This window comes from Oncorhynchus tshawytscha, linkage group LG04 (genome assembly GCF_018296145.1).
Source record: "Oncorhynchus tshawytscha isolate Ot180627B linkage group LG04, Otsh_v2.0, whole genome shotgun sequence".
Lineage (NCBI taxonomy): Eukaryota > Metazoa > Chordata > Actinopteri > Salmoniformes > Salmonidae > Oncorhynchus > Oncorhynchus tshawytscha.
Genome location: NC_056432.1, coordinates 12,911,793 through 12,935,333, shown reverse-complemented (window position 1 = coordinate 12,935,333; position 23,541 = coordinate 12,911,793). Strand labels below are relative to the sequence as shown.

The window sequence follows — 23,541 nt, the reverse complement described above, 5'->3', positions numbered from 1 at the left end:
GAATAACTTGGAGACTGCAGGTAGTCCTCTGTAGGAGTGGTGGGTGATGTGTGATGCTGCCTCCAGGTCCCTCCCTCAGTTATGGGTGGGGGAGCAGGGGATAGTTTGAAACCCCTAAAACCTGGTGGCTCTCTGTCTTTTCTGTCTTTTCTGGAATGCTTGGGAGAGGAACTAAGCTGGCTCACTGTGTGAGTCTTGTGATTGGCCCTATGACCTGTCCGTCCAGCCGCCTCACCAACCGGAGTGGACCTCTGGAGGAAAACACCAGAGATGTTTTAGATTACATTATTATGATTAAATGATTCACTTTCAGGTATTAGCATTACACCGGCCACTCACCAGTAAGCAAGCAACTAGCTTCAAACAATATACTTCATGGAGTTTTCTTATTTTACCATATCTACTTCCTTTACTATTACATATTTACTGCTAGATATATCCTTGACATTTTGGCTTATTTCCAGGTAGACTTATTAGAGTAGAAACACAATGCAGCTCGATGGAGTATTGTTCAGAGCTACCTGTAGGGGAGAAGGGTATTTTGTTGGCTTGACTTGCAGAACCTGCACACAGCCTTGTGCCCAGGAGTCTGTAGTTGACGGCAGGGGCTCTGAATCTTCTTCCCAGGAGGGGGCACTGTCTGGTCCTTCCCCCTCATCCTGGACCAGGAACTGCCACTCCAGAATCTGCACCAAAGAATCTCGGGCCCAAGACGTTGTGAATAACTCTGGCTAGAGAGGAGACATTTCATTGTCAGTCCCGCAAAGAATTAGCAGCATTATTGGTGAGAGGATAGTAAAGGGAAATTGGTCACCAGCCAGATTGAAACAGTGCATTTGATCCTCTGAGCAAAGGAAGGCACTTATTCTAAAGTGAATTGATTAAATCAATAGTATATACAGTGCATTCGGAAAGTATTCAGGCCCCTTGACATTTTCCACACTTTGTTACATTACAGCCAATTTTAAAATGGATTAAATTGTGTTGTTCCCTCATCAAACTACACACAATACCCCATAATGACAAAGCAAAAACAGGTTTTTAGAAAATAAAAATAAAATATCACATTTACATAAGTATTCGGACCCTTTACTCAGTACTTTGTTGAAGCACCTTGAGCAGCGATTACAGCCTCGAGTCTTAGGTATAACGCTACAAGCTTGGCAAACCTGTATTTGGGGAGTTTCTCCTGTTTCTTCTCTGCAGATCCTCTCAAGCTCTGTCAGGTTGGATGGGGAGCGTCGCTGCACAACTATTTTCAGGTCTCTCCAGAGATGTTCGATCAGGTTCAAGTCCGGACTCTGGCTGGGCCACTCAAGGCCATTCAGAGACTTGTCCCGAAGCCCCTCCTGCATTATCTTGGCTGTGTGCTTAGGGTTGTTGTCCTGTTGGAAGGTCAACCTTCACCCCAGTCTGAGTTCCTGAGTGCTCTGTAGCAGGTTTTCATCAAGGATCTCTCTGTACTTTGCGCCTTTCAACTTTTCCTTGATCCTGACTAGTCTCCCAGTCCCTGCCACTGAAAAACATCCCCACAGCATGATGCTGCCACCACCATGCTTCACCATAGGGATGATGCCAGGTTTCCTCCAGACGTGACGCTTGGTATTCAGGCCAAATAGTTAAATCTTGGTTTCAGCAGACCAGAGAATCTTGTTTCGCATGGTCTCAGAGTCTTTTGGCAAACTCCAAGTGGGATGTCATGTGCCTTTTACTGAGGAGTGGCTTCCGTCTGGCCACTCTACAATAAAGGCCTGATTGGTGGAGTGCTGCAGTATTGGTTGTCCTTCTGGAAGGTTCTCCCATCTTCACAGAGGAACTCTGGGGCTCTGTCAGAGTGAACATCGGGTTCTTGGTCACCTCCCTGACCAAGGCCCTTCTCCTCTGATTGCTCAGTTTGGCCGGCCGGGCGGCTAGCTCTAGAAAGAGTCTTGGTGGTTCCAAACTTCTTCCATTTAAGAATCATGGAGGCTACTGTGTTCTTGGGGACCTTAAATGCTGCAGACATTTTTTGGTACCCTTCCCCACATCTGTGCCTCGACACAATCCTGTCTCTGAGCTCTATGGACTATTCCTTCGACCTCATGGCTTCGTTTTTGCTCTGACATGCACTGTCAACTGTGGGACCTTATATAGACAGGTGTGTGACTGTCCAAATCATGTCCAAACAATTTAATTTACCACAGGGGGACTCCCATCAAGTTATAGAAACATGTCAATGGAAACAGGATGCGCCTGAGCTCAATTTCGAGTCGCATAGCAAAGGGTCTGAATACTTATGTAAATAAGGTATCTGTTTTAATACATTTGTAAACATTTCTAAAAACCTGTTTTCGCTTTGTCATTATGGGGTAAGGTGTGTAGATTGATGAACATTTATTTTTATTTAATCCATTTTAGAATAAGGCTGTAACATAACATAATGTGTACAAATGGAAGGTGTCTGAATATTTTCCGAATGCACTGTATACTGCCCACATTAAACTGATAAGCCACGTAAACTGAAGGATTCTTCATTGGCTACAGTACATTTATTAATATTTGTTTGAAACAAAATCAGAATGTCACCTCTGCACAGTGAATGTATCAGACTACTGTCTGACACAGGTAGTGTCCACCTGTGAACATAAGGCCTCACCTGTCTCTGGAGGTACACAGTGTAACATTTCTCCATGATATGGTTCATGAATTCATACAGGACCTCCACCACCACCTCCTCTCCTTCCTCCTGCACTAGCATGGACACCCAGTTAGACTCTGTCAGGCGGCCCGGGACAATGTCCACCACATCTGGACTCTGGGAAGGAGGGGGGGGGGGTGCAGGAGCAGAGTTGGTGCGCCCCTTCTCAGCACGCGACTTTGATGCAGCGCGGGACATCTTTGCCGGGAGCCTGAGTAAGCACATAAGCCACAAAAAGAAAAGTCCTCTTACTGTCAACTGCATTTATTTTCAGCAAACTTAACATGTGTAAATATTTGTATGAACATAACAAGATTCAACAACTGAGACATAAACTGAACAAGTTCCACAGACATGTGACTAACCAGAAATGGTCCCTGAACAAAGGGAGGGTCCAAATCTAAAGTAACAGTCAGTATCTGGTGTGGCCACCAGCTGCATTAAGTACTGCAGTGCATCTCCTCCTCATGGACTGCACCAGATTTGCCAGTTCTTGCTGTGAGATGTTATCCCACTCTTCCACCAAGGCACCTGCAAGTTCTCTGACATTTCTGGGGGGAATGGCCCTAGCCCTCACCCTCCGATCCAACCGGTCCCAGAGGGTGCTCAATGGGATTGAGATCCGGGCTCTTCGCTGGCCATGGTAGAACACTGACATTCCTGTCTTGCAGGAAATCATGCACAGAACGAGCAGTATGGCTGGTGGCATTGTCATGCTGGAGGGTCATGTCAGGATGAGCTTGTACCACATGAGGGAGGAGGATGTCTTACCTGTAACACACAGCGTTGAGATTGCAAGCAATGACAACAAGCTCAGTCCGATGATGCTGTGACACATCGCCCCAGACTATGACGGACCCTCCACCTCCAAATCGATCCCGCTCCAGAGTACAGGCCTCGATGTAACGCTCATTCCTTTGTCGATAAACGCGAATCCGACCATCACCCCTGGTGAGACAAAACCGAGACTCGTCAGTGAAGAGCACTTTTTGCCAGTCCTGTCCAGTCCAGTGACGGTGGGTTTGTGCCCATAGGCGACGTTATTGCCGGTGATGTCTGGTGAGGATCTGCCAAACAACAGGCCTACAAGCCCTCAGTCCAGCCTCTGCCAGCCTATTGCGGACAGTCTGAGCACTGATGGAGGGATTGTGCATTCCTGGTGTAACTCAGGTAATTGTTGTTGCCATCCTGTACCTGTCCCACAGGTGTGATGTTCAGATGTACCGATCCTGTGCAGGTGTTGTTACACATGGTCTGCCACTGTGAGAATGATCAGCTGTTCGTCCTGTCTCCCTGTAGTGCTGTCTTAGGCGTCCCACAGTACGTACATTGCAATTTATTGCCCTGGCTACATCTGCAGTCCTCATGCCTCCTTGCAGCATGCCTAAGGCACGTTCACACAGATGAGCAAGGACCCTGGGCATCTTTCTTTTGGTGTTTTTCAGAGTCAGTAGAAAGGCCTCTTTAGTGTCCTAAGTTTTCATAAACTGTGACGTTAATTACCTACCGTCTGTAAGCTGTTAGTGTCTTAACGACCGTTCCACAGGTGCATGTTCATTAATTGTTTATTGTTCATTGAACAAGCATGGGAAACAGTGTTTAAACCCTTTACAATGAAGATCTGTGAAGTTATTTAGATTTTTACGAATGATCTTTGAAAGACAGGGTCCTGAAAAAGGGACGTTTCTTATTTTGCTGAGGTTAGATTAGAATTGCGTGAGTGAAAAAAAGATGTAGGATACTATTAAATGTGCAGCCATTCAAAGCAATAACTTTTAGTTGTAGTTCTGCTTCAGAATCTTGTCCTTTTCTACTCTCACTCCCTTCAAAAGTACTAGATTAATTTGTACATTTATGTTTTATGGATGGAGTTACAATAGGCCTTCTTGGTGGGTTTTCTACTTGGAGAGAGTTGTCACTTTCTTGAAACACACCAGACTGTCTGCTGGGTGCAACAATAACACAGCCCTCACCACTTTGTATTGGACAAGAAGTGAACAATCTTTGAAGCTGCCTGCAGTGATTGAACAACCTAGCCAAGTGAAGCAATGCATCAACAAACATAACAAGGTTGCTTGCTAATCTAGATAACAATATTTAGGTACCTTAAACAAAGAGCAGGCTGAAAATCTTTGTCTTCAATCTGATGGGAGAAGAACAAGAACACTTCTCTCGTTGCCCTACTTTTTTCCAACCCAAAAAGACAGGATTGCTTGGCAACTGAAAACGCCACTACCTTTTTTTGTGTACACAAAACGTATGACGTTTCACGCAAAGGTGGAGCTGTCACTATGGCTGCAAAGGACGCGCAATGGTAATCTCCTCCTCGCTAAATGAAATGCAATCTATTTAGCACTTGTTGATGAATGAATAACGTAACATAGAATATTGCTAACTGTATTTATCTAGCGAATATTCAGGATATATGATAGAAGCTAACGTTAGTTCACAATACGGTATTCTGTTCGACAATACTTGCCTCCAAGCTTAGGCTTGCTAGCAGTAGCCAACGTTAGCTAGCTAGCGTAAGAAAGATGAATAGACTTAAAGGCGACTTTAGCTAACTATTAATGTTTGCTGAATTGCATTACATTAGCTAACTAACTACATTTTTCTGAATTGCATTACATTAGCTAACTAACTTAGTTCCTAATTGATGTAACGTATCCGTTAGGTAACTTAGCCGGCAATGGCTAGACTGATAAGTAGATGGCTTCTAACGTCTTCCAATTCATAGGAGTGCATGTCAAGCTGATTAGCTATACAGCTAGCTTGATTCAAGTGCCCAGTGTGACATGGTCAAAAATCATTTGGATGACTAACGTTAGCTGGCTAGTAGGTCAGCATGTTCGCTGAACTTGCTCAATGAGAATGATAATCTTCACGTTGGGCAACATTATGTAGCTGCCATTGTGTTTTTTGGTATGACATATTTTACGCTACCTATTTTCCCACATCTCACCCAACTCGGAGACACAGCGACATACTGACACACACTGCAATACTAACCAGCTTTATTTCTCATTGTTCCCCAGAATTGTCGTCATTAAGTACACTATTTGCACTCTCCCTTTTTACCCAATTGAATTGATAAGATTGAAAGATGTACCACAAAGAGAAAAGCATTCAGATGAAAAGCAGTGCGTCTGCGCTATACAACAACCTGAGCGTGCTGCGCATAGCCCCGCGGAGCCTGACCTATTTCACAGTGGTACACGCCAACATGGTCAATATGGTCAGTGCTTCTTGGGACGGACTCAACTACTCCCACCGCCAGCTGCAGTCCAAAGAGGCCAACGTAGCTACCAGCTCCTCCCTCATCATGCAGGTAGACTGTTATTAGCGCTGACCAAGAGGGTGTCAGTGGATCATGAATGATATGGGTCTACTTCCTTCTTTAATGTCCATGTTAGATGGACATGAGTTGGTGCAGTATTTTGTTGAAGGGGAAACTTGCTGTCTCTCCTTTCAGGCAGCCTGGTGTGTCCTCCCATCTCGTGACATCCTGGTGCTCACCTCTCAGAAAGGCATCCAGGTGAGTGGATTGTGTGTGTGTGTGTGTGTGTGTGTGTGTGTGTGTGTGTGTGTGTGTGTGTGTGTGTGTGTGTGTGTGTGTGTGTGTGTGTGTGTGTGTGTGTGTGTGTGTGTGTGTGTGTGTGTGTGTGTGTGTGTGTGTGTGTGCGTGCGTGTCACAGGAGGTTGGTGTTAACTAAATTTGGAAGGATGGCTTGTGTTAATGGCTGGAGTGGAATGGTATCAAATGCATGGTTTCTATGTGTTTGATATCATTCCATTCGCGCCGTTCCAGATATTATTATGAGCCGTCCTCCCCTCTGCAGCCTCCTGTAACATGTGTGTGGCCTTGTACAATGCTGTCCGCCTGTTGGTCAGGTCTTGACAGGTGTGTCTGTGTTCCAGATGTATGAGTCGGATGGATCCATAATGGTATACTGGCATGCACTGGACACGCCTGAAACCCAAACAGGTAACTTCTGCCCCATATACAAATACTGAGTCTCCTCTAACCCTTACCAGTGCACACAAACCCAAGAGAGACTCTTCCTTTGGATATGAATGAGCTGCTCCTTTATCTCTACCCAGTAACAGCTACAGAAGCTCTGCTTCAGGAGTCCTTTTCTCTCTCTGCTGTGTGATTGTCTGGTGGCCAGCTTTACCATGGATGGGTGTCTTTACCATGGATGGGTGTCTTTACCATGGATGGGTGTCTTTACCATGGATGGGTGTCTTTACCATGGATGGGTGTCTTTACCATGGATGGGTGTCTTTGCCATGGATGGGTGTCTTTGCCATGGATGGGTGTCTTTGCCATGGATGGGTGTCTTTGCCATGGAGAGGTGTCTTTGCCATGGATGGTTGTCTTTACCATGGAGGGGTCTCTTTGCCATGGAGGGGTGTCTTTGCCATGGATGGGTGTCTTTACCATGGATGGGTGTCTTTACCATGGAGGGGTGTCTTTACCATGGATGGGTGTCTTTGCCATGGAGAGGTGTCTTTGCCATGGAGGGGTGTCTTTGGACCATGGATGGGTGTCTTTGCCATGGATGGGTGTCTTTGCCATGGAGAGGTGTCTTTGCCATGGATGGGTGTCTTTACCATGGATGGGTGTCTTTACCATGGATGGGTGTCTTTACCATGGATGGGTGTCTTTGCCATGGATGGGTGTCTTTGCCATGGATGGCCATGGAGGGGTGTCTTTACCATGGATGGGTGTCTTTACCATGGATGGGTGTCTTTACCATGGATGGGTGTCTTTACCATGGATGGGTGTCTTTGCCATGGAGGGGTGTCTTTGCCATGGAGGGGTGTCTTTGCCATGGAGGGGTGTCTTTGCCATGGAGGGGTGTCTACCATGGAGAGGAGTTTGGTGTACTGTAGGTTGAGTGTGTGAGCTCAGAGGACCATGTTGATGATATATCCTGATCTGTACCCACAGCTCAGGCAGTGTTTGCTCGAGGGATTGCAGCAGTGCGGGAAAAATACATCTGTGTGGGTAAGTACAGAATGAGCACGGCAAGCTAGGCCTCTCCCTCTCTCTCCTGCAATCACTTCAGACCTGACAGGATGTTGACCAAAACCCAGCCAATTTCATCTCTCTCTCTCTCGCTGCAGGCATCTCGTCTGGCTCTATGCTGGTGTTTGACGTCCCCATTAAAGGCAGTAACATCACCCTCTCTGAGGTGCTGGAGGAGCACAAGGAGTCCATCACGGATTTGGCCTCAGAATGTTCCGGTAGCCTGGTACTATGCACAAACACCATGTGTATGTGTCTGTTGTTAATCTCGGAAAAGCATTATCCATCTGGGGCCAAGTGTTATGTTCGATAATAGCCGTAACCATGTAGAACCGACAGACAGATGAAGGTGTAGTTGTCTGTCAATATGCATCAATCACAGCTTTAGATATTGACCCTGTCGTTGATGCTCTCCCTCCCCCAGGAGTGCATTGCAGACATGGTGAGTGCTGACGACTCTGGCAATCTCTGTGTGTGGAAGTCAGGAGAGGACTTCCAGCTGCTCAACAAGATCCCTGGTTTCGAGTAAGTGAGTTACTGACAGTAGGATCTTTTAACCACATTTGAACTCCCTTCTTCAGATAAGGCCATAGAGGCCTTGTAGTTATGAGTTCCTCTTGCCATTGGCCTGGCATCTGTGGAAATGCCACCACTAACCTCTGCCCTCTTCTTGTACCAGTATGAGCTGCTCCTCAGTGAAGCTGTGGAAGGGAACCGTGGTGGCAGGCTATGGCACAGGGCAGATCCGTCTCTACGAGGCCGTGACAGGGATCGTCCACGCAGAGGTCAACGCGCACGCACGCTGGATCTACTCCTTGGACATCGCCCCCTTCTCTGGCCTGGTGAGGTCAACACCAGATGCTGTCAGGATGGGGCAGTGGGAGGGATTGGCAATTTCCATATGACTATCTATCTCCAGACAATGGACTGTGTTTATCACCAGTTGTATGCAAACTGATTTTAAAGCAAGCTACTAGAGATCCATGTAGAAAGGCAAAACATCTTAATGTAAGGGAGTGAATTCTGATGCTAATGGATCATTTTCCCTGTCTGTCTCTCTCTCTCTGTCTGTCTCTGTCTGTGTGTTTGTGCTCCAAGCTTCTTTCTGCTGCTGAGGACTCTCTGGTTAGAGTGTGGCATCTGACCATGACCCCAGAGACTAACAGTGTGGAGGTAACCTCTCAAACCATACCAGGGAGGGACCTCACGACACCACGCACACACAGACAGACATTGACTGCCTCCCTCCCTCTCTCTCCCTCCAGATCGTGCACATGTATAACGAGTGTGTGACAGACACCCAGATCTGCGGGGCTAAGTTCTGCGATGGGGACGGCTACGCCTTCGCTGTGACGGGCTACGACCTGAGTGAGATCATCCGCTACACACAGGTCTAACAGCAGTAGCACGCACCACGGGAGATGTGTGTGAGTGTGTGTGAGGTTGACATGTGAACGGAGTGTGTCAGCTCAGCAGTATCTCTGTTGGGGAGTGTGTGACAAAATAGAAGCCTACAGCAGGAAACATCAGCCTGATAGACCATGCAGCATCTAATTCCACCAGATCAATGGTCTACAGAGAGACGGAAAGCCTATGAAGGTTAACTCAGAAGCAAACGAGGGCTGTGACCACATCTCCATCTACTATGGCCTAACTAGAGGACATGATACAGTATGTATGTCTACAGCGTCTCTCCCATGGATGTTAACTTTGGTCCAGAGGTCAGAAAGAAAAATGTTGTCTCTATCAAGTAGTTTCCTACATATCAATGCGTGAAAGGAAAAGTGAGGCATCTTACGATATATGAGGAGAAAGATGATTTGTAGTGCGATGTGACCTTGTATATTTTGACTGATCACATACTGGCTTATGCTGACACGTTTCCTCTGTGTTGAGTATTGGTGTGTGTGTGTGTGTGTGTGCGTGTGTGCGTGTGTGCGTGTGTGCGCGTAACGGACCATGAAACTACAGATGAGTGTGTATAAATCTGTTTTACAGATTTAAAATGAAGGGAGCAGGCTATACTGAAATGACGTAGGGTTGCTGACAGCAGCACAAGTCCTCAGGTGTCTCAGTATATCATTGTTGCAAGTATTTACAACGTGTATGGTAATGTAGGTCGTTCAGCATTCAGTTTGGAAATGTAACATTCCTTTGACTTAGTAAGTCTTGAATATTATTATTGTACAGCATCACTGTATAAATGTACTGTAACTATGAATCAACTTGACAATAAATATTTATTGTAGATAACTGTCTTTATCCTCTTTAATTTGTTTGTGCTTTGTGTTTCTTAATTGTTGTGTGCTTGCGGCGGAGCAAGGAAGAGAACCTGGGTCGCTGGCACAATGGCAAACACTCTACTCATTGAGCCAATAGGGTTGGCCCACTTGTTGGCCCACTTGTTGGGAATTCTTTTATTTATACAATTTTTTTTATTATGCCTTTTTCTACCTAATTTTGTGGTATCCAATCGGTAGTTACAGTCTTGTCCCATTGCTGCAACTCACGTACGGACTCGGGAGAGGCAAAGGTCGAGAGCTGTGCGTCCAGCCAAGCTGCACTGCTTCTTGACAATGCCCGCTTAACCCAGAAGCCAGCCGCACCAATGTGTCAGAGGAAACACTGTACACCTGGCGACCGTGTCAGCGAGCATGCGCCGGCCCGCCACAGGAGTTGCTAGAGTGCGATGGGACAAGGACATACCTGCCAACGTGATGGGACAAGGACTTCCCGGCTCTCCCCTAACCCGGACGACGCTGGGCCAATTGTGCACCACCCCATGGGTTTCCCGGTCACGGCGACAGAGCCTGGACTCTAACCAGGATCTCTAGTGTCTATAGATTGTACTTTTTGGAGAAATGTCCTCTGGTCTGATGAAACAAAAATAGAACTGTTTGGCCATAATGACCATCGTTATGTTTGGAGGAAAAAGGGGGATGCTTGCAAGCCGAAGAACACCATCCCAACCGTGAAGCATGGGGGTGGCAGCATGATGTTATGGGGGTGCTTTGCTGCAGGAGGGACTCCTACTTGTCACAAAATAGATGGCTAGTCTCTCCACAGACTCCTCTGGCCAGTCTAACCACAGACTCATCTGGCCAGTCTAACCACAGACTAACCACAGACTCATCTGGCCAGTCTAACCACAGACTAACCACAGACTCATCTGGCCAGTCTAACCACAGACTAACCACAGACTCCTCTGGCCAGTATTTGATTAAACGTTGTTCACGTTTTATATGGTGGGTTGTAGTTCACCAATATGCCAGTAGATGGTGCTCTGCATCAGTGTTCTCGGCCAACATCGTGGGAATAAGTTGGTTCCTTTTTTTGTGTAATGGAGAAAAACCTGAAGCACTTTCAGGGGTTTAGAGTTCACTCGTTGCTCATTCTCTCACCAAGTGTGCTCAGGGTGCTGTAGAGAGGTTTGGGAGGACAGTATTCTTTCAAACTAACATCAAATATGTCTAGAGGGGGAAAAAATGTTTTATCAAGTAACCTTTGAAAATATTTTTTTGCAATCTGAGAAGTGGTGTTGTGGAGACAACTTAGATCTATTGATTGTTCCTAATTAACCCACTCATTAACACCGGTATATGTAAGGAACCATGTGGTGTAAATTCCTATAGTTAACATCAGTTATGGAAACCTCTATGGCATGTAATGACAGTGTGTTAACTTACATTGATGATGATAGGGTCAAATGACTAACAGAGAATCAGTGGTAGCTAGACTGTCCAGAGGAGTCTGTGGTTAGACTGGCCAGAGGAGTCTGTGGTTAAACTGGCCAGAGGATCTGTGATTAGACTGGCCAGAGGAGTCTGTTATTAGAATGTCCAGAGGAGTGTGTGGTTAGATCCCCAATCACACGGGTGCTATTATTATTACACAACTCTACTGGAGGAGTGAGGGGGGGGAAGGGAGAGAAAGGGGGAAAGAGAGAGATGCAACAGGTCGCATGAGTGAGAGAGACAGAGGGGGTAATTAAGAGCATATAAAAACTCACACTGCAGTAGGAATAGAGAGAGATAGATTATGGGGAACTGGAATAGAGAGAGGTTATGGGGAAATGGAATAGAGAGAGGTTATGGGGAACTGGAATAGAGAGAGGTTATGGGGAACTGGAATAGAGAGAGGTTATGGGGAACTGGGATAGAGAGAGGTTATGGGGAAATGGAATAGAGAGAGGTTATGGGGAACTGGAATAGAGAGAGGTTATGGGGAACTGGAATAGAGAGAGGTTATGGGGAACTGGAATAGAGAGAGGTTATGGGGGAAATGGAATAGAGAGAGTTTATTATGGGGAACTGGAATAGAGAGAAGTTATGGGGAACTGGAATAGAGAGAGGTTATGGGGAACTGGAATAGAGAGAGGTTATGGGGAAATGGAATAGAGAGAGGTTATGGGGAACTGGAATAGAGAGAAGTTATGGGGAACTGGAATAGAGATAGGTTATGGGGAACTGGAATAGAGAGAGGTTATGGGGAACTGGAATAGAGAGAAGGTATGATAAATAGGAATAGAGAGAGGGTATGGGGAATAGGAATACAGAGAGGGTATGGGGAATAGGAATAGAGAAGGGGTATGGGGAATAGGAGTAGAGAGAGGGTATGGGAAATAGGAATAGAGAGAGGGTATGGAGAATATGGATAGAGAGAGGTTATGGAAAATAGGAATAGAGAGGGTATGAGAAATAGGATTAGAGAGAGGATATGGGGAATAGGAATAAAAGAGGTTATGGAGAATATAAATAGAAAGAGGGGGAAAGAGAGAGATGCAACAGGTTGCATGAGTGAGAGAGACAGAGGGGGTAATTAAGAGCATATAAAAACTCACACTGCAGTAGGAATAGAGAGAGAGAGGTTATGGGGAACTGGAATAGAGAGAGGTTATGGGGAAATGGAATAGAGAGAGGTTATGGGGAACTGGAATAGAGAGAAGTTATGGGGAACTGGAATAGAGAGAGGTTATGGGGAACTGGAATAGAGAGAAGGTATGATAAATAGGAATAGAGAGAGGGTATGGGGAATAGGAATACAGAGAGGGTATGGGGAATAGGAATAGAGAGGAGGTATGGGGAATAGGAGTAGAGAGAGGGTATGGGAAATAGGAATAAAGAGAGGGTATGGGGATAGCAATAGAGAGCATATGGGGAATTGGAATAGAGAGAGGGTTTGAGAAGTAGGAATAGAGAGAGGGTATGGAGAATACGGATAGAGAGAGGTTATGGGAAATAGGAATAGAGAGGGTATGAGAAATAGGATTAGAGAGAGGGTATGGGGAATAGGAATAAAAGAGGTTATGGAGAATATAAATAGAAAGAGAGCATGGGGAATATGAATGGAGAGAGGGTTTGGAAAATAGAAATAGAGAGAGGGTATGGGGAATAGGAATAGAAAGAGGGTGTGGGGAATAGGAATAAAGATAGGGTATGAGAAAAAGGATTAGAGAGAGGGTATGGGGAATAGGAATAGACAGGGTATGGGGAATAGGAATATAGTGAGGGTATGTGGAATTGGGATAGAGAGAGGGTATGGGGGAATATGAATAGAAAGATGGTGTGGTGAAAAGGAACAGAGCTGTATGGGGAATAGGAATAGATAGGGTATGGGGAATAGAGATAGAGAGATGGTACTGGGGATAAATAATGGAGAAAGGGTGTGATAAATAGGAATAGAGAGGGTATGGGGAATAGGAATAGAGAGGTTATGGGGAATATGGATAGATAGAGTGTTTAGGGAATTGGAATAGAGAGAGGGAATGAGAAATAGGAATAGAGAGAGGGTATGGGGAATATGAATAGAGAGGGGGTATGGGCAATAGGAGTAGAGAGAGGGTATGGGGAATACTAATAGAGCGAGGGTATGGGGAATACTAATAGAGCGAGGGTATGGGGAATACTAATAGAGCGAGGGTATGGGGAATACTAATAGGGTATGGGGAATAGGAATAGAGCGAGGGTATGGGGAATACTAATAGAGCGAGGGTATGGGGAATACTAATAGAGCAAGGGTATGGGGAATACTAATAGAGCGAGGGTATGGGGAATACTAATAGAGCAAGGGTATGGGGAATAGGAATAGAGTGGGGGTATGGGGAATACTAATAGAGCAAGGGTATGGGGAATAGGAATAGAGCGAGGGTATGGGGAATACTAATAGAGCAAGGGTATGGGGAATACTAATAGAGCTAGAGTATGGGGAATACTAATAGAGCGAGGGTATGGGGAATAGGAATAGAGCGAGGGTATGGGTAGTAGGAATAGAGCGAGGGTATGGGTAGTAGGAATAGAGAGGTTGTGAGAGAGAGGGGATATAAGGTCACTGTGTTTTTAGAGGGATGTGAAGCAACAGAAAGCATCGGGACACAGTGACATGCTCAGCAGGATAAGGTCGATAGTGCTCTGTACTATTCTGGCCCCAGACTTACTGTAGCCCCAGGCCCCCATATACTGAGTACTGCAATTCACTTCAGCACAATACAATATACGAGTCAATACGGTGCACTTATGGGTTTCATCGCTGAGCTCACAATGTGTGTGTAGATTGCATCATCTATCCTTTGTCATGGTTTGCAATGTTTTGGTTGACAGAAATGGGACAAAATATGAGCTATGTACAGACTGACATTTCATTAAGTGTGTGTGTGTTTGTGTGTTTGTGCGTAGTAGAGGTGGGATTTAAATAATGACTAAATTCCCTATACCCAGTCGACACACAGACATATTTTATTCATGAGTGACAAAAATAGCAAAATATCTCATATGAATCAGTCATTCACCTTTTGCACTAGCGTTATCACAGAACCTGCAAACACCTTGGAACGGTATGTGGGTGTCACTTTAATTATCTAATCAAAGGACAATAAAACAAGGGTGTTTGGAGTCCACCCTTGTTTTGCAGAGGTATCGACCGAGCCCTATGATACAACGACAACACAAACAGCCACTGGGTGTGAAATGTGGATGGTACAGCACGCACAATCCCTGCCCATCTACTCCAGCCCACTGGCAGCTGCCTGGGCCACTACAGCAAAGCCTGTTGAGACAGAAGCACACTAAGGGGATGAACAGTCTAAAGCTCCTCCGAGCTGGACAGCAGAGAAACACACATGAGGAAACAGACAGAAGCCACGCTGTACAAATAGACAGAGAGAGAGAGAGAAATTAGAGTGAGAGAAATGAGAGAGAGAGAATTGAGAGAGAGAGAAATAAGAGAGAGAGAAATGAGAGAGAGAGAATTGAGAGAGAGAGAAATGAGAGAGAGAGAAATGAGAGAGAGAGAAATGAGAGAGAGAGAAATGAGAGAGAGAGAAATTAGAGTGAGAGAAATGAGAGAGAGAGAAATGAGAGAGAGAGAAATTAGAGTGAGAGAAATGAGAGAGAGAAATGAGAGAGAGAGAAATGAGAGAGAGAGAAATGAGAGAGAGAAATGAGAGAGAGAAATGAGAGTGAGAGAAATGAGAGAGAGAGAAATGAGAGAGAGAGAAATGAGAGAGAGAAAATTAGAGTGAGAGAAATGAGAGAGAGAGAAATGAGAGAGAGAGAAATGAGAGAGAGAAATGAGAGAGAGAGAAATGAGAGAGAGAGAAATTAGAGTGAGAGAAATGAGAGAGAGAGAAATGAGAGAGAGAGAAATTAGAGAGAGAGAAATGAGAGAGAGAAATGAGAGAGAGAGAAATGAGAGAGAGAGAAATGAGAGAGAGAAATGAGAGAGAGAGAAATGAGAGTGAGAGAAATGAGAGAGAGAGAAATGAGAGAGAGAGAAATGAGAGAGAGAAATGAGAGAGAGAAATGAGAGAGAGAGAAATGAGAGAGAGAAATGAGAGAGAGAGAAATTAGAGTGAGAGAAATGAGAGAGAGAGAAATGAGAGAGAGAGAAAAGAGAGAGAGAGAAATGAGAGAGAGAAATGAGAGTGAGAGAAATGAGAGAGAGAGAAATTAGAGTGAGAGAAGTGAGAGAGAGAGAAATGAGAGAGAGAGAAATGAGAGAGAGAGAAATGAGAGAGAGAAATGAGAGAGAGAGAAATGAGAGAGAGAGAAATGAGAGAGAGAGAAATTAGAGTGAGAGAAATGAGAGAGAGAGAAATGAGAGAGAGAGAAATGAGAGTGAGAGAAATGAGAGAGAGAGATGAGACAGAAGCAGATTGGGGAGTTTTGAAATAAATTCAACTCGCTGGTGATTCATTAGGTGGTTGTATTTGTCTAAGTGGGGGATCCTGTCTTTCAGAAACTGGGTCTGCCTCTGTTGTGTCTCTGACTAAGTCATTCCTCAGAATGAGATGAGTGGCAGACAGAAAGGGAAAGGGAGAGAAAATCAGTCCTCTGATGTGAGAAAAATCTCTTAGAGGCTCTTTGAGGGGAGAGATTCTTAATGTTGTCAGTCCTCTTTTCAAGACTTCGCTGCTCTCAACCAATCAGAGGGATGCTTTGGATTGTTCAACCCCCCATTGAAATAAACCAGAAGTTCAAAATAATATTGATGTTGGCGAGCCAGTAAACAGGCGATGCCGTACAGAAATGTGCACTTCAAGGACCCGTGGGTAATAGCATTGTATTAAGAGACTGAACTGAGCGGACTGTTTCAGCACAACATGATGCACACATTATGGGGATTCACTCAGGTGGATGGTTGGCAAACCTCCTCCTCACTGCCTGGCAGTCCTGTTGTGAAAGCTTTAGTCAACCCTGCCTACTACACTTGTCTTAGTTCACCGCTGTACCCTGATGGGACACACCCAAAGTGAGCCTAGGCTTCTCCCACAGATCTGACTCACCAGACGGCTCCTGAACTATAACCCACAGGACAGGGCAAGAGAAGACGGCTCCGCCAGGGAGACTCCCTCAGTAAAGAGAAGAGCCCAAGACTGAGATTGGATCCCAATGTCCTTACATTGCATCATCTACTTGTCTCGAATCATCCTAAAATGTGATTGTCTAACTCAATTAAGTTACTTATAGATGATTTGGACATGAAGCGCAAAAAAATGCTAATATAGGTACAATTGACTTGCATTGGATTTGTGCCACAGATGCTAAAAAGTTAGCATTTGAAACAGTGGCCAAGTAAACAAAACCAAAGCATGGACTGCTGTCATACCATGTCCATAGACTGCTGTAATACCATGTCCATAGACTGCTTACAGGGAACCAATACATTGTTTTGTAACTTGGGTGAACTATCCCGAACCAAAGTCAGAGTCCTTGATCGATTATGGGAAATATGGTGAAAACCTATCCTGTTACCACACCTATCAACAGTCAAGAGGGAATGGAGAGAAGACAAGGAAGATTAACAGGGAATAAAGTCAAAGATGACCACTGTCCCTTTAAAGTTAACCTTTTAAAGTAAACGTTAAGTACCAACCCTAAAAACAACTTAGAATTTCATGCCTGTCCACATTGACTATGCACAAGTTTGACACCGGACTGCAAACCACAACACATACGTCACTGGGGAAAAAATGGTTGAATCAACTTCGTTTCCACGTCATTTCAACCCCCAAAAATCTACATGATGGTGTTGAATCAACATGGAAAACTGATTGTATTTGCGAGGAGTCATCAACGTCAGGGCATTTCGTCTTTCTTTTCACCTAACTTTTAACCTAAACCCAATGACATGTTGATTCATTTTTGGGGTTTTAACGTTGAATTCACGTTAGTTGACAACTCAACCAAATGTAAATCAAAACTAGACGTTGAACTGATGTCTGTTCCCAGTGGGGCACACACTTAGTGTTGGTAGGATGGGACTGGAATGATATGGTTGAAGGTCACAGTGCCATTGACTCTTCCCTTGACGTCACAGACAGTCCACATTAGTGTACCGGCGCCCCCATACGGACCCCCTACTGATGTAAATTAGCAGACATGGGGAGGCATCTGTGCTTAAGTACATTAGAGTAAAATAAACATGATCAGCCATCTGCGCTGGGATGGCATGGTTGCCTAGTGCCGTGTCCTGTTTGGATAGTCTGACGTGGGTGTACTGAGGATAGTGTGTGTGTGTGTGTGTGTGTGTGTGTGTGTGTGTGTGTGTGTGTGTGTGTGTGTGTGTGTGTGTGTGTGTGTGTGTGTGTGTGTGTGTGTGTGTGTGTGTGTGTGTGTGTGTGTGTGTGTGTGTGTGTGTGTGTGTGTGTGCGTGTGCGTGTGTGTGTGTGTGTGTGTGTGCGTGTGCGTGTGTGTGTGGCAGCACTCATGATGATGGATTCATTTTCCAGACTAAGGCTCCAGAGTACTGTGCTGGTGTGTGTTTGTGTGTGTCTGTGTGTGTGTGTGTGTGTGTGTGTGCGCGTGTTCGTGCGTGTGTTTCCGTGTGCGTGTATGTACCTGTGTGTTTGTCCTTCCTATAAGGGTTTCAGAAAGGTCTCCTCATTCCCTGGTATGATCAAGTGTGCTGTGTGAACCATCGAGTCCCAAAATAGTCTGACTCTGAACCACGGCAACAACCTCAACTACAGTATATCATGGGATCCATCACCATTGTATTCTATCAAAGAGCCCATTAAAAGGGTTCATATGAGATGAGACCTGAGCCTCTTCAGAGGTGTGGCTGCAATTACACTACATGTTCAACCCAGTACAGAGGGCTGGGTTCAAACAAATCCAAAAGGCTCTCAGTACAGAGGGCTGGGTTCAAACAGGGTGTGTGTATGAGTGACCAGCTAGTGCAGGGATGAGGTCTATACAGTACACCAGGACACCATGTTGGCAGGGATGAGGTCCATACAGTACACCAGGACACCATGTTGGCAGGGATGAGGTCCATACAGTACACCAGGACCCTGGCACACAGGCACCTGGGCGGCATGGTGGCCAGCGTTAGTACGTTAAAACCCAGGATTAACACATTAACACGTTATTTGGTTAACCACATAGAGCCATTCTTCGTCATAGAAGAGGGATTCAATCAAATTCAATGTCCATAAAGGTCCCACTTCATTTATCGACCAGAGATATTCAAATCAATCATATTTGGGTTAACAAGATGGAGGAAAATCTAGAGAGAGGGGTGTCCAACACATTTTGCCCTAGGCAGCGAATTCGGTCTTCAATGAAGTCCGGAGGGCCGCACTGAAAGTGTGTTATATTTCGTTGGCGTCACAATTTGCATACAATTGTCCTCGATCCATAGTTTTTGGTTGTTAGCGAGCTGGACAGTCAAGAACAGTCCGTTTCCAATTGGTTTTAGTCATTTTAAAGTATATTGAGTTAGTTTCCCCCCAAAAAATGTTTAACCCCCCAAAATATAAATATTGTTATTGTTATGACTCAAATCACTGTATGTTTGACACACCGAGTCTACTCTAGTCCGTGAAGAGCAATATCTTTCTATCAGGATATGGAATGAATCCATCACTCTTAGAAAAAGAGCTACTATCTAGAACCTAAAAGGGCTCTTTGGCTGTCCACATAGGAGAACCCTTTGACAAACCGTTTTTGGTTCCAGGTAGAACCCTTTTGGGTTTCATGTCTAACCCTTTCCACATAGGACTCTACATGGAACCCAAAAGGGTTCTACCTGGAACCAAATAGGGTTCTCCTATGGGGACAGCCGAAGAACCTTTTTGGAACCCTTTTTTCTGAGTGTACATCAAATTCTTATAAACGTTACCAGGCATGATTCACTGGGGCTTTAACCTAATATTCCCAGAGAAGCTGAACTCAAATGGCTAATATTTATCGAGATAAGAACAGAGCAAACTGCAGAACATTTTATACAAATACATTAACTGTAGGGAGACAGAATTGATCCTGCAGAACTGGTTTCACTTACTAGACTGGCAGGTCGGACAATTCAAACACTGTCTAAAAATAAATCATGTCCTATTTAATGATGGGCTAAACCCTGGTATACTTTCCAAGGTAGGACATTTAGAACAATAGTACATTTGCTGCTTCCCAATGGAATTTATCATGAACTAGAAAGAATAAATGAATATCCTCTTTACAATAGCAATATGGACAAGAGGCAGGGCAAAGATCCTGGATGGCTGAGGATGTACGCTCACCATTCATTTCAAGTTCACATGCTAAAGTATGAGCTCAATAATACTTTATTTCCACTGCTCAGATGAGTCACTGTCTGTTTGGCTTGTTTGAGGCTCCGATGCATATTATCATTGGTCCATGTGATTCAGCAGCACACAAGTCAGCCAGCATGGAGCCCAGGCCCCAAGTATTCAATAAGAACTCATTACACCAGGCAGAGCAGAGCTGGGCCAGTGAGAGGCCCTGCTGCTCCCCCTTTAGATCAACCAGTCTCATGTCTCAACCAGCTGCACTGTCACTCACACCGCAGATGTGTACACAAACACATATACGTGCACAGACACACACACACTACACACCACTGTCTCTGAGAGGCATAAACCAGAGGACCAATACCACGGACTCTCATTCAGTTCAGGTCAACGGTTATTTACTGGGTGGACTAAACAAAAGATCCTCTAAAAGTGAGACAGACCTCAACAACAGGCAGTGTGAACATCAAACTGTCTGTCCTGCAGACATCCTACACAGACACATCTGGCTCCGTCTGATGTGTTACTCCGTTCCCCCAGTAGGACTTTGACCAACTATCAGACCAGAGTTAGGCAACCCACCGACCCACCACAATCACCCCGCTGGGACTGCACACTGCACACTGCACACTGCACACTGCACATTGCACACTGCTCCAGCTGATTCAACACATGAGCTCATCTTCACTGTCCTGATTTCAAAATGTTGGAGGGAGGAAATTAATTATGTTCTGACTGAAAATTCAGAATCAACAGCCTGGCTGGCTGGAGTGAGTGAAGGTGGACTCAATGGCAGCCCTCTCGGACTCACTTAAGTACTGTAAGATCAATCTAGTGAGAAGCAACAACAACAAAAAAATCGATGTGCTCACTTCCATTCTTCGTCTTATCTGATGTACAGTAGATCCAAAGCCAGTATCTTGTTAAGTTGTATTGCACTTTTTACAAATGCACAAAGTCCACAACATACTCCCCACCCACTAAACCCTCAAAAGACCTAACCAGGGTGAGGGTGGAGAGGAAACCTCCTTGGTCCACAGAAACATTGAGAGGAACCAGACTACGGGATCATCCCATTGTCGGCTGCATGCCTGCCGCCCTATCTGCTTGCATTCTTATCTTCCTTCCTGTCTGTCTTCCTTCCTGTCTGTCTTCCTTCCTGTCTGTCTTCCTTCCTGCCTGTCTTCCTTCCTGCCTGTCTTCCTTCCTGTCTGTCTTCCTTCCTGTCTGTCTGCCTGTCTGGGTACACTAATTATATGACGGATCAAACACTGAGGGGTAAATGGATCCGGAACACAAACACCTAAATCTGGTCATTTATCCCTGTATTCAGCTTTCCCTGTGATATACTCTGACCACAGGCAGAGCTGCTGGACATCACTAAAAGGCCAGAGCCTCAAACACACAAAGATGTCCATTAGTGGTATCACTCATACTCTGTGTGGTTGTTGAAGGAGGGGGAGGGAAGGAGGGAAAGAGAGAGAACGAGAGAGACGTGGCAGTCAGATGGCAAGGAGTGCACATGGCCTCTAGTGCGTGCACGCACACACACACAAACGTTGCTCCACCTCCCTGTTGGGACTTGTACAATGCCCAGATCCATCTCTGTGAACTCATACATACAGACACATAAGATTTGTCAGGTGTGCTCCATTCTGTTTTACAGAAAGCATATCATACCAATGCAGTTATGAACCCAGAAACACAGTGACAGACACAATGAGTAGAGAGGGGAGAAAGAAAACATGAAGAGTGGAGAGAAGAGAGGGGAGAAGAGAGGAGAAAGAGAGAGAAGAGAGGAGGAGAAGGAGAGAGAGAGACAGAAAGACAGAGAGAGGGGAGAAAGAGAGAGAAGAGAGGGAGAGAAAGAGAGATGAGGAGAAAAGAAAGAGAAAAAGAAGAAGCAGAGAAAGAAGAGAGAAAAGAGGAGAAGCAGAGGAGAAAGGGAGGAGAAAGAGGAGAAGCAGAGGAGAAAGGGAGGAGAAAGAGGAGAAGCAGAGGAGAAAGAAAGAAAGAGGAGAAAGGAGGAGAAGGAGGAGAGAGAGAAAGGGAGGAGAAAGGAGGAGAAAGGGAAAAAGAGGAAGACAGAAGAAAGGGGGAGAAAGAGGAGAAGCAGAGAAAGAAGAGAAGGGAGGAGAGAAAGAGGAGAAAGAGAGAAGCAGAGGAGAAAGGGAGAGAAAGAGAAAGAGGAGGGGAGAAAGAGGAGAAGGGGGAGAGAAAGAGGGGGAAGAAAGAGGAGAAAGGAGAAAGAGGAGAAGAGAGGAGAAAGGGGGAGAGAAAGCAGAGGAGAAAGGGGAGGAGAAAGAGGAGAAAGGGGAGAGGAGAGGGAGGAGAGAGGAGAAGCAGAGGAGAAAGGAGGAGAAAGAGGAGAAGAGAAGAAAGGGAGGAGAAAGAGGAGAAGCAGAGGGGGGAGGAGAGAAAGGAGAAAGAGGAGAAGCAGGAGAAGCAGAGGAGAAAGGGAGGAGGGGAGAAAGAGAAAGAGGAGAAAGGGGGAGAGAAGAAGAGGGGGAGAGAGAGGAGAGAGAGAAAAAGGGGGGGAGAGAAAGAGGAGAAAGAGAGGAGAAAGAGCAGAGGAAAAGGGAGGAGAAAGAGGAGAGAGGGAGGAGAAAGAGGAGAAGCAGAAGAAACAGGAGAAGCAGAGGAGAGGAGAAAGAGAGGGAGGAGAAAGAGGAGAGGCAGAGGAGAAAGGGGGAGAGAAAGAGCAGAGGAACAGAAGAGAGGGAGGAGAAAGAGAAGAGGCAGAGAAAGAGAAGCGAGAGAGAAGAGAGGGAGAGAAAGAGAGGGAGAGAAAGAGAAGAGGGAGAGAGGAAAGAGAGTCAAATTAAAATAGGAATCTTAAGACAGCTCATGTAACGATGTCAGGGTAGTGGCAGCTGCACTAGTCCTTGTATCCATGGCGACCCCAATGTGCCGTCAGAGTGGTGACGCTACTGGGATCGCTGTGCTGAACTGAGCTGCATTGAGGCGCGTGCCTAAACCTGGCTCCACTCAGCGTGACTATTCATAGCACTCAGGCAGGACTATGGCAGAGGTGTGGCTATGGGCAGGTGTACAGAGGGACAAGGCATGGAGCTGCTGTTTTTCTCGCTCTGATCCTGCTCCAGACTCTGGAGGGTGACACCTGGTCTCCCTACTGCCTTACAGAGATGGACCGTATGTTTAGTCAATCACAACACAGAGCTTATGAGCTTTCCTCTGGGCTGCATTCAGGATCACACTGATCATGTAGATTGGAGAAGTAACAACAACCTCCATTAGTAATAGGACTGTTAGTCTTAAAGGAGTCGTGGATTCAGTCCTGATTCTTCATGTCCTGTTGAGCTGAGATTTCAATACGTCATTAGTATTGTCAAAACCATAGCAATACTTTACCTAAACTCGTGTCATAAGGTGTTAGTGGAATGCAAGATGGCAGGAGCATTAGGGAACTGTCATCCCCCCACCGTATCCATGTAATCTCCTAACGCCTAGCTGTGAGTCAGTTTTACTGTAGTGACTCAAGGCCTGGCTCTCTCTCACACACTGGCCTATTAACTTATCCATCTCCAATCAATAGCTGACATGCAGAATGATCTAATTCAGCTGAACAGTGAATAACGGCACCCAGTCTCCATAGCACACAGTGCTAGCTGGATGGCTGGCTGGCTACTGCCCAATGTGCTAGGGTACGTACGGCCAGGGGGGTGGACCGAGTGAGCACCTCCCTTTGTGAGCGATTGTTCAAGCTCAATTGGCACTTCTGTAACATTGCTTTGTCGGAAGGATCAGCGGGGAGAATGAGCCAGGCTCTGAGGTGCAGAGAGA

General features: G+C 45.6%; 1 protein-coding gene across 2 annotated transcripts; it reads left to right on the top strand.

Moving 5' to 3' along the window:
* The first annotated feature begins 4,889 nt into the window (after window positions 1–4,889).
* On the top strand, window positions 4,890–9,961 carry wdr54 (WD repeat domain 54). 2 transcript variants are annotated; one of them, XM_042320345.1, is made up of 10 exons: window positions 4,890–4,991; window positions 5,773–6,005; window positions 6,150–6,212; window positions 6,596–6,662; window positions 7,632–7,688; window positions 7,808–7,935; window positions 8,134–8,234; window positions 8,389–8,551; window positions 8,808–8,882; window positions 8,975–9,961. In XM_042320345.1, exons 2-10 carry the CDS (start codon window positions 5,781–5,783, stop codon window positions 9,104–9,106), a joined length of 1,011 nt encoding a protein of 336 aa, XP_042176279.1. In that variant the 5' UTR covers window positions 4,890–4,991; window positions 5,773–5,780; the 3' UTR covers window positions 9,107–9,961. The 2 variants fall into 2 exon arrangements, with proteins under 2 accessions (XP_042176279.1, XP_042176278.1); XM_042320344.1 differs by having other exon boundaries at window positions 4,895–4,991; window positions 5,713–6,005.
* The last annotated feature ends 13,580 nt before the right edge of the window (window positions 9,962–23,541 follow it).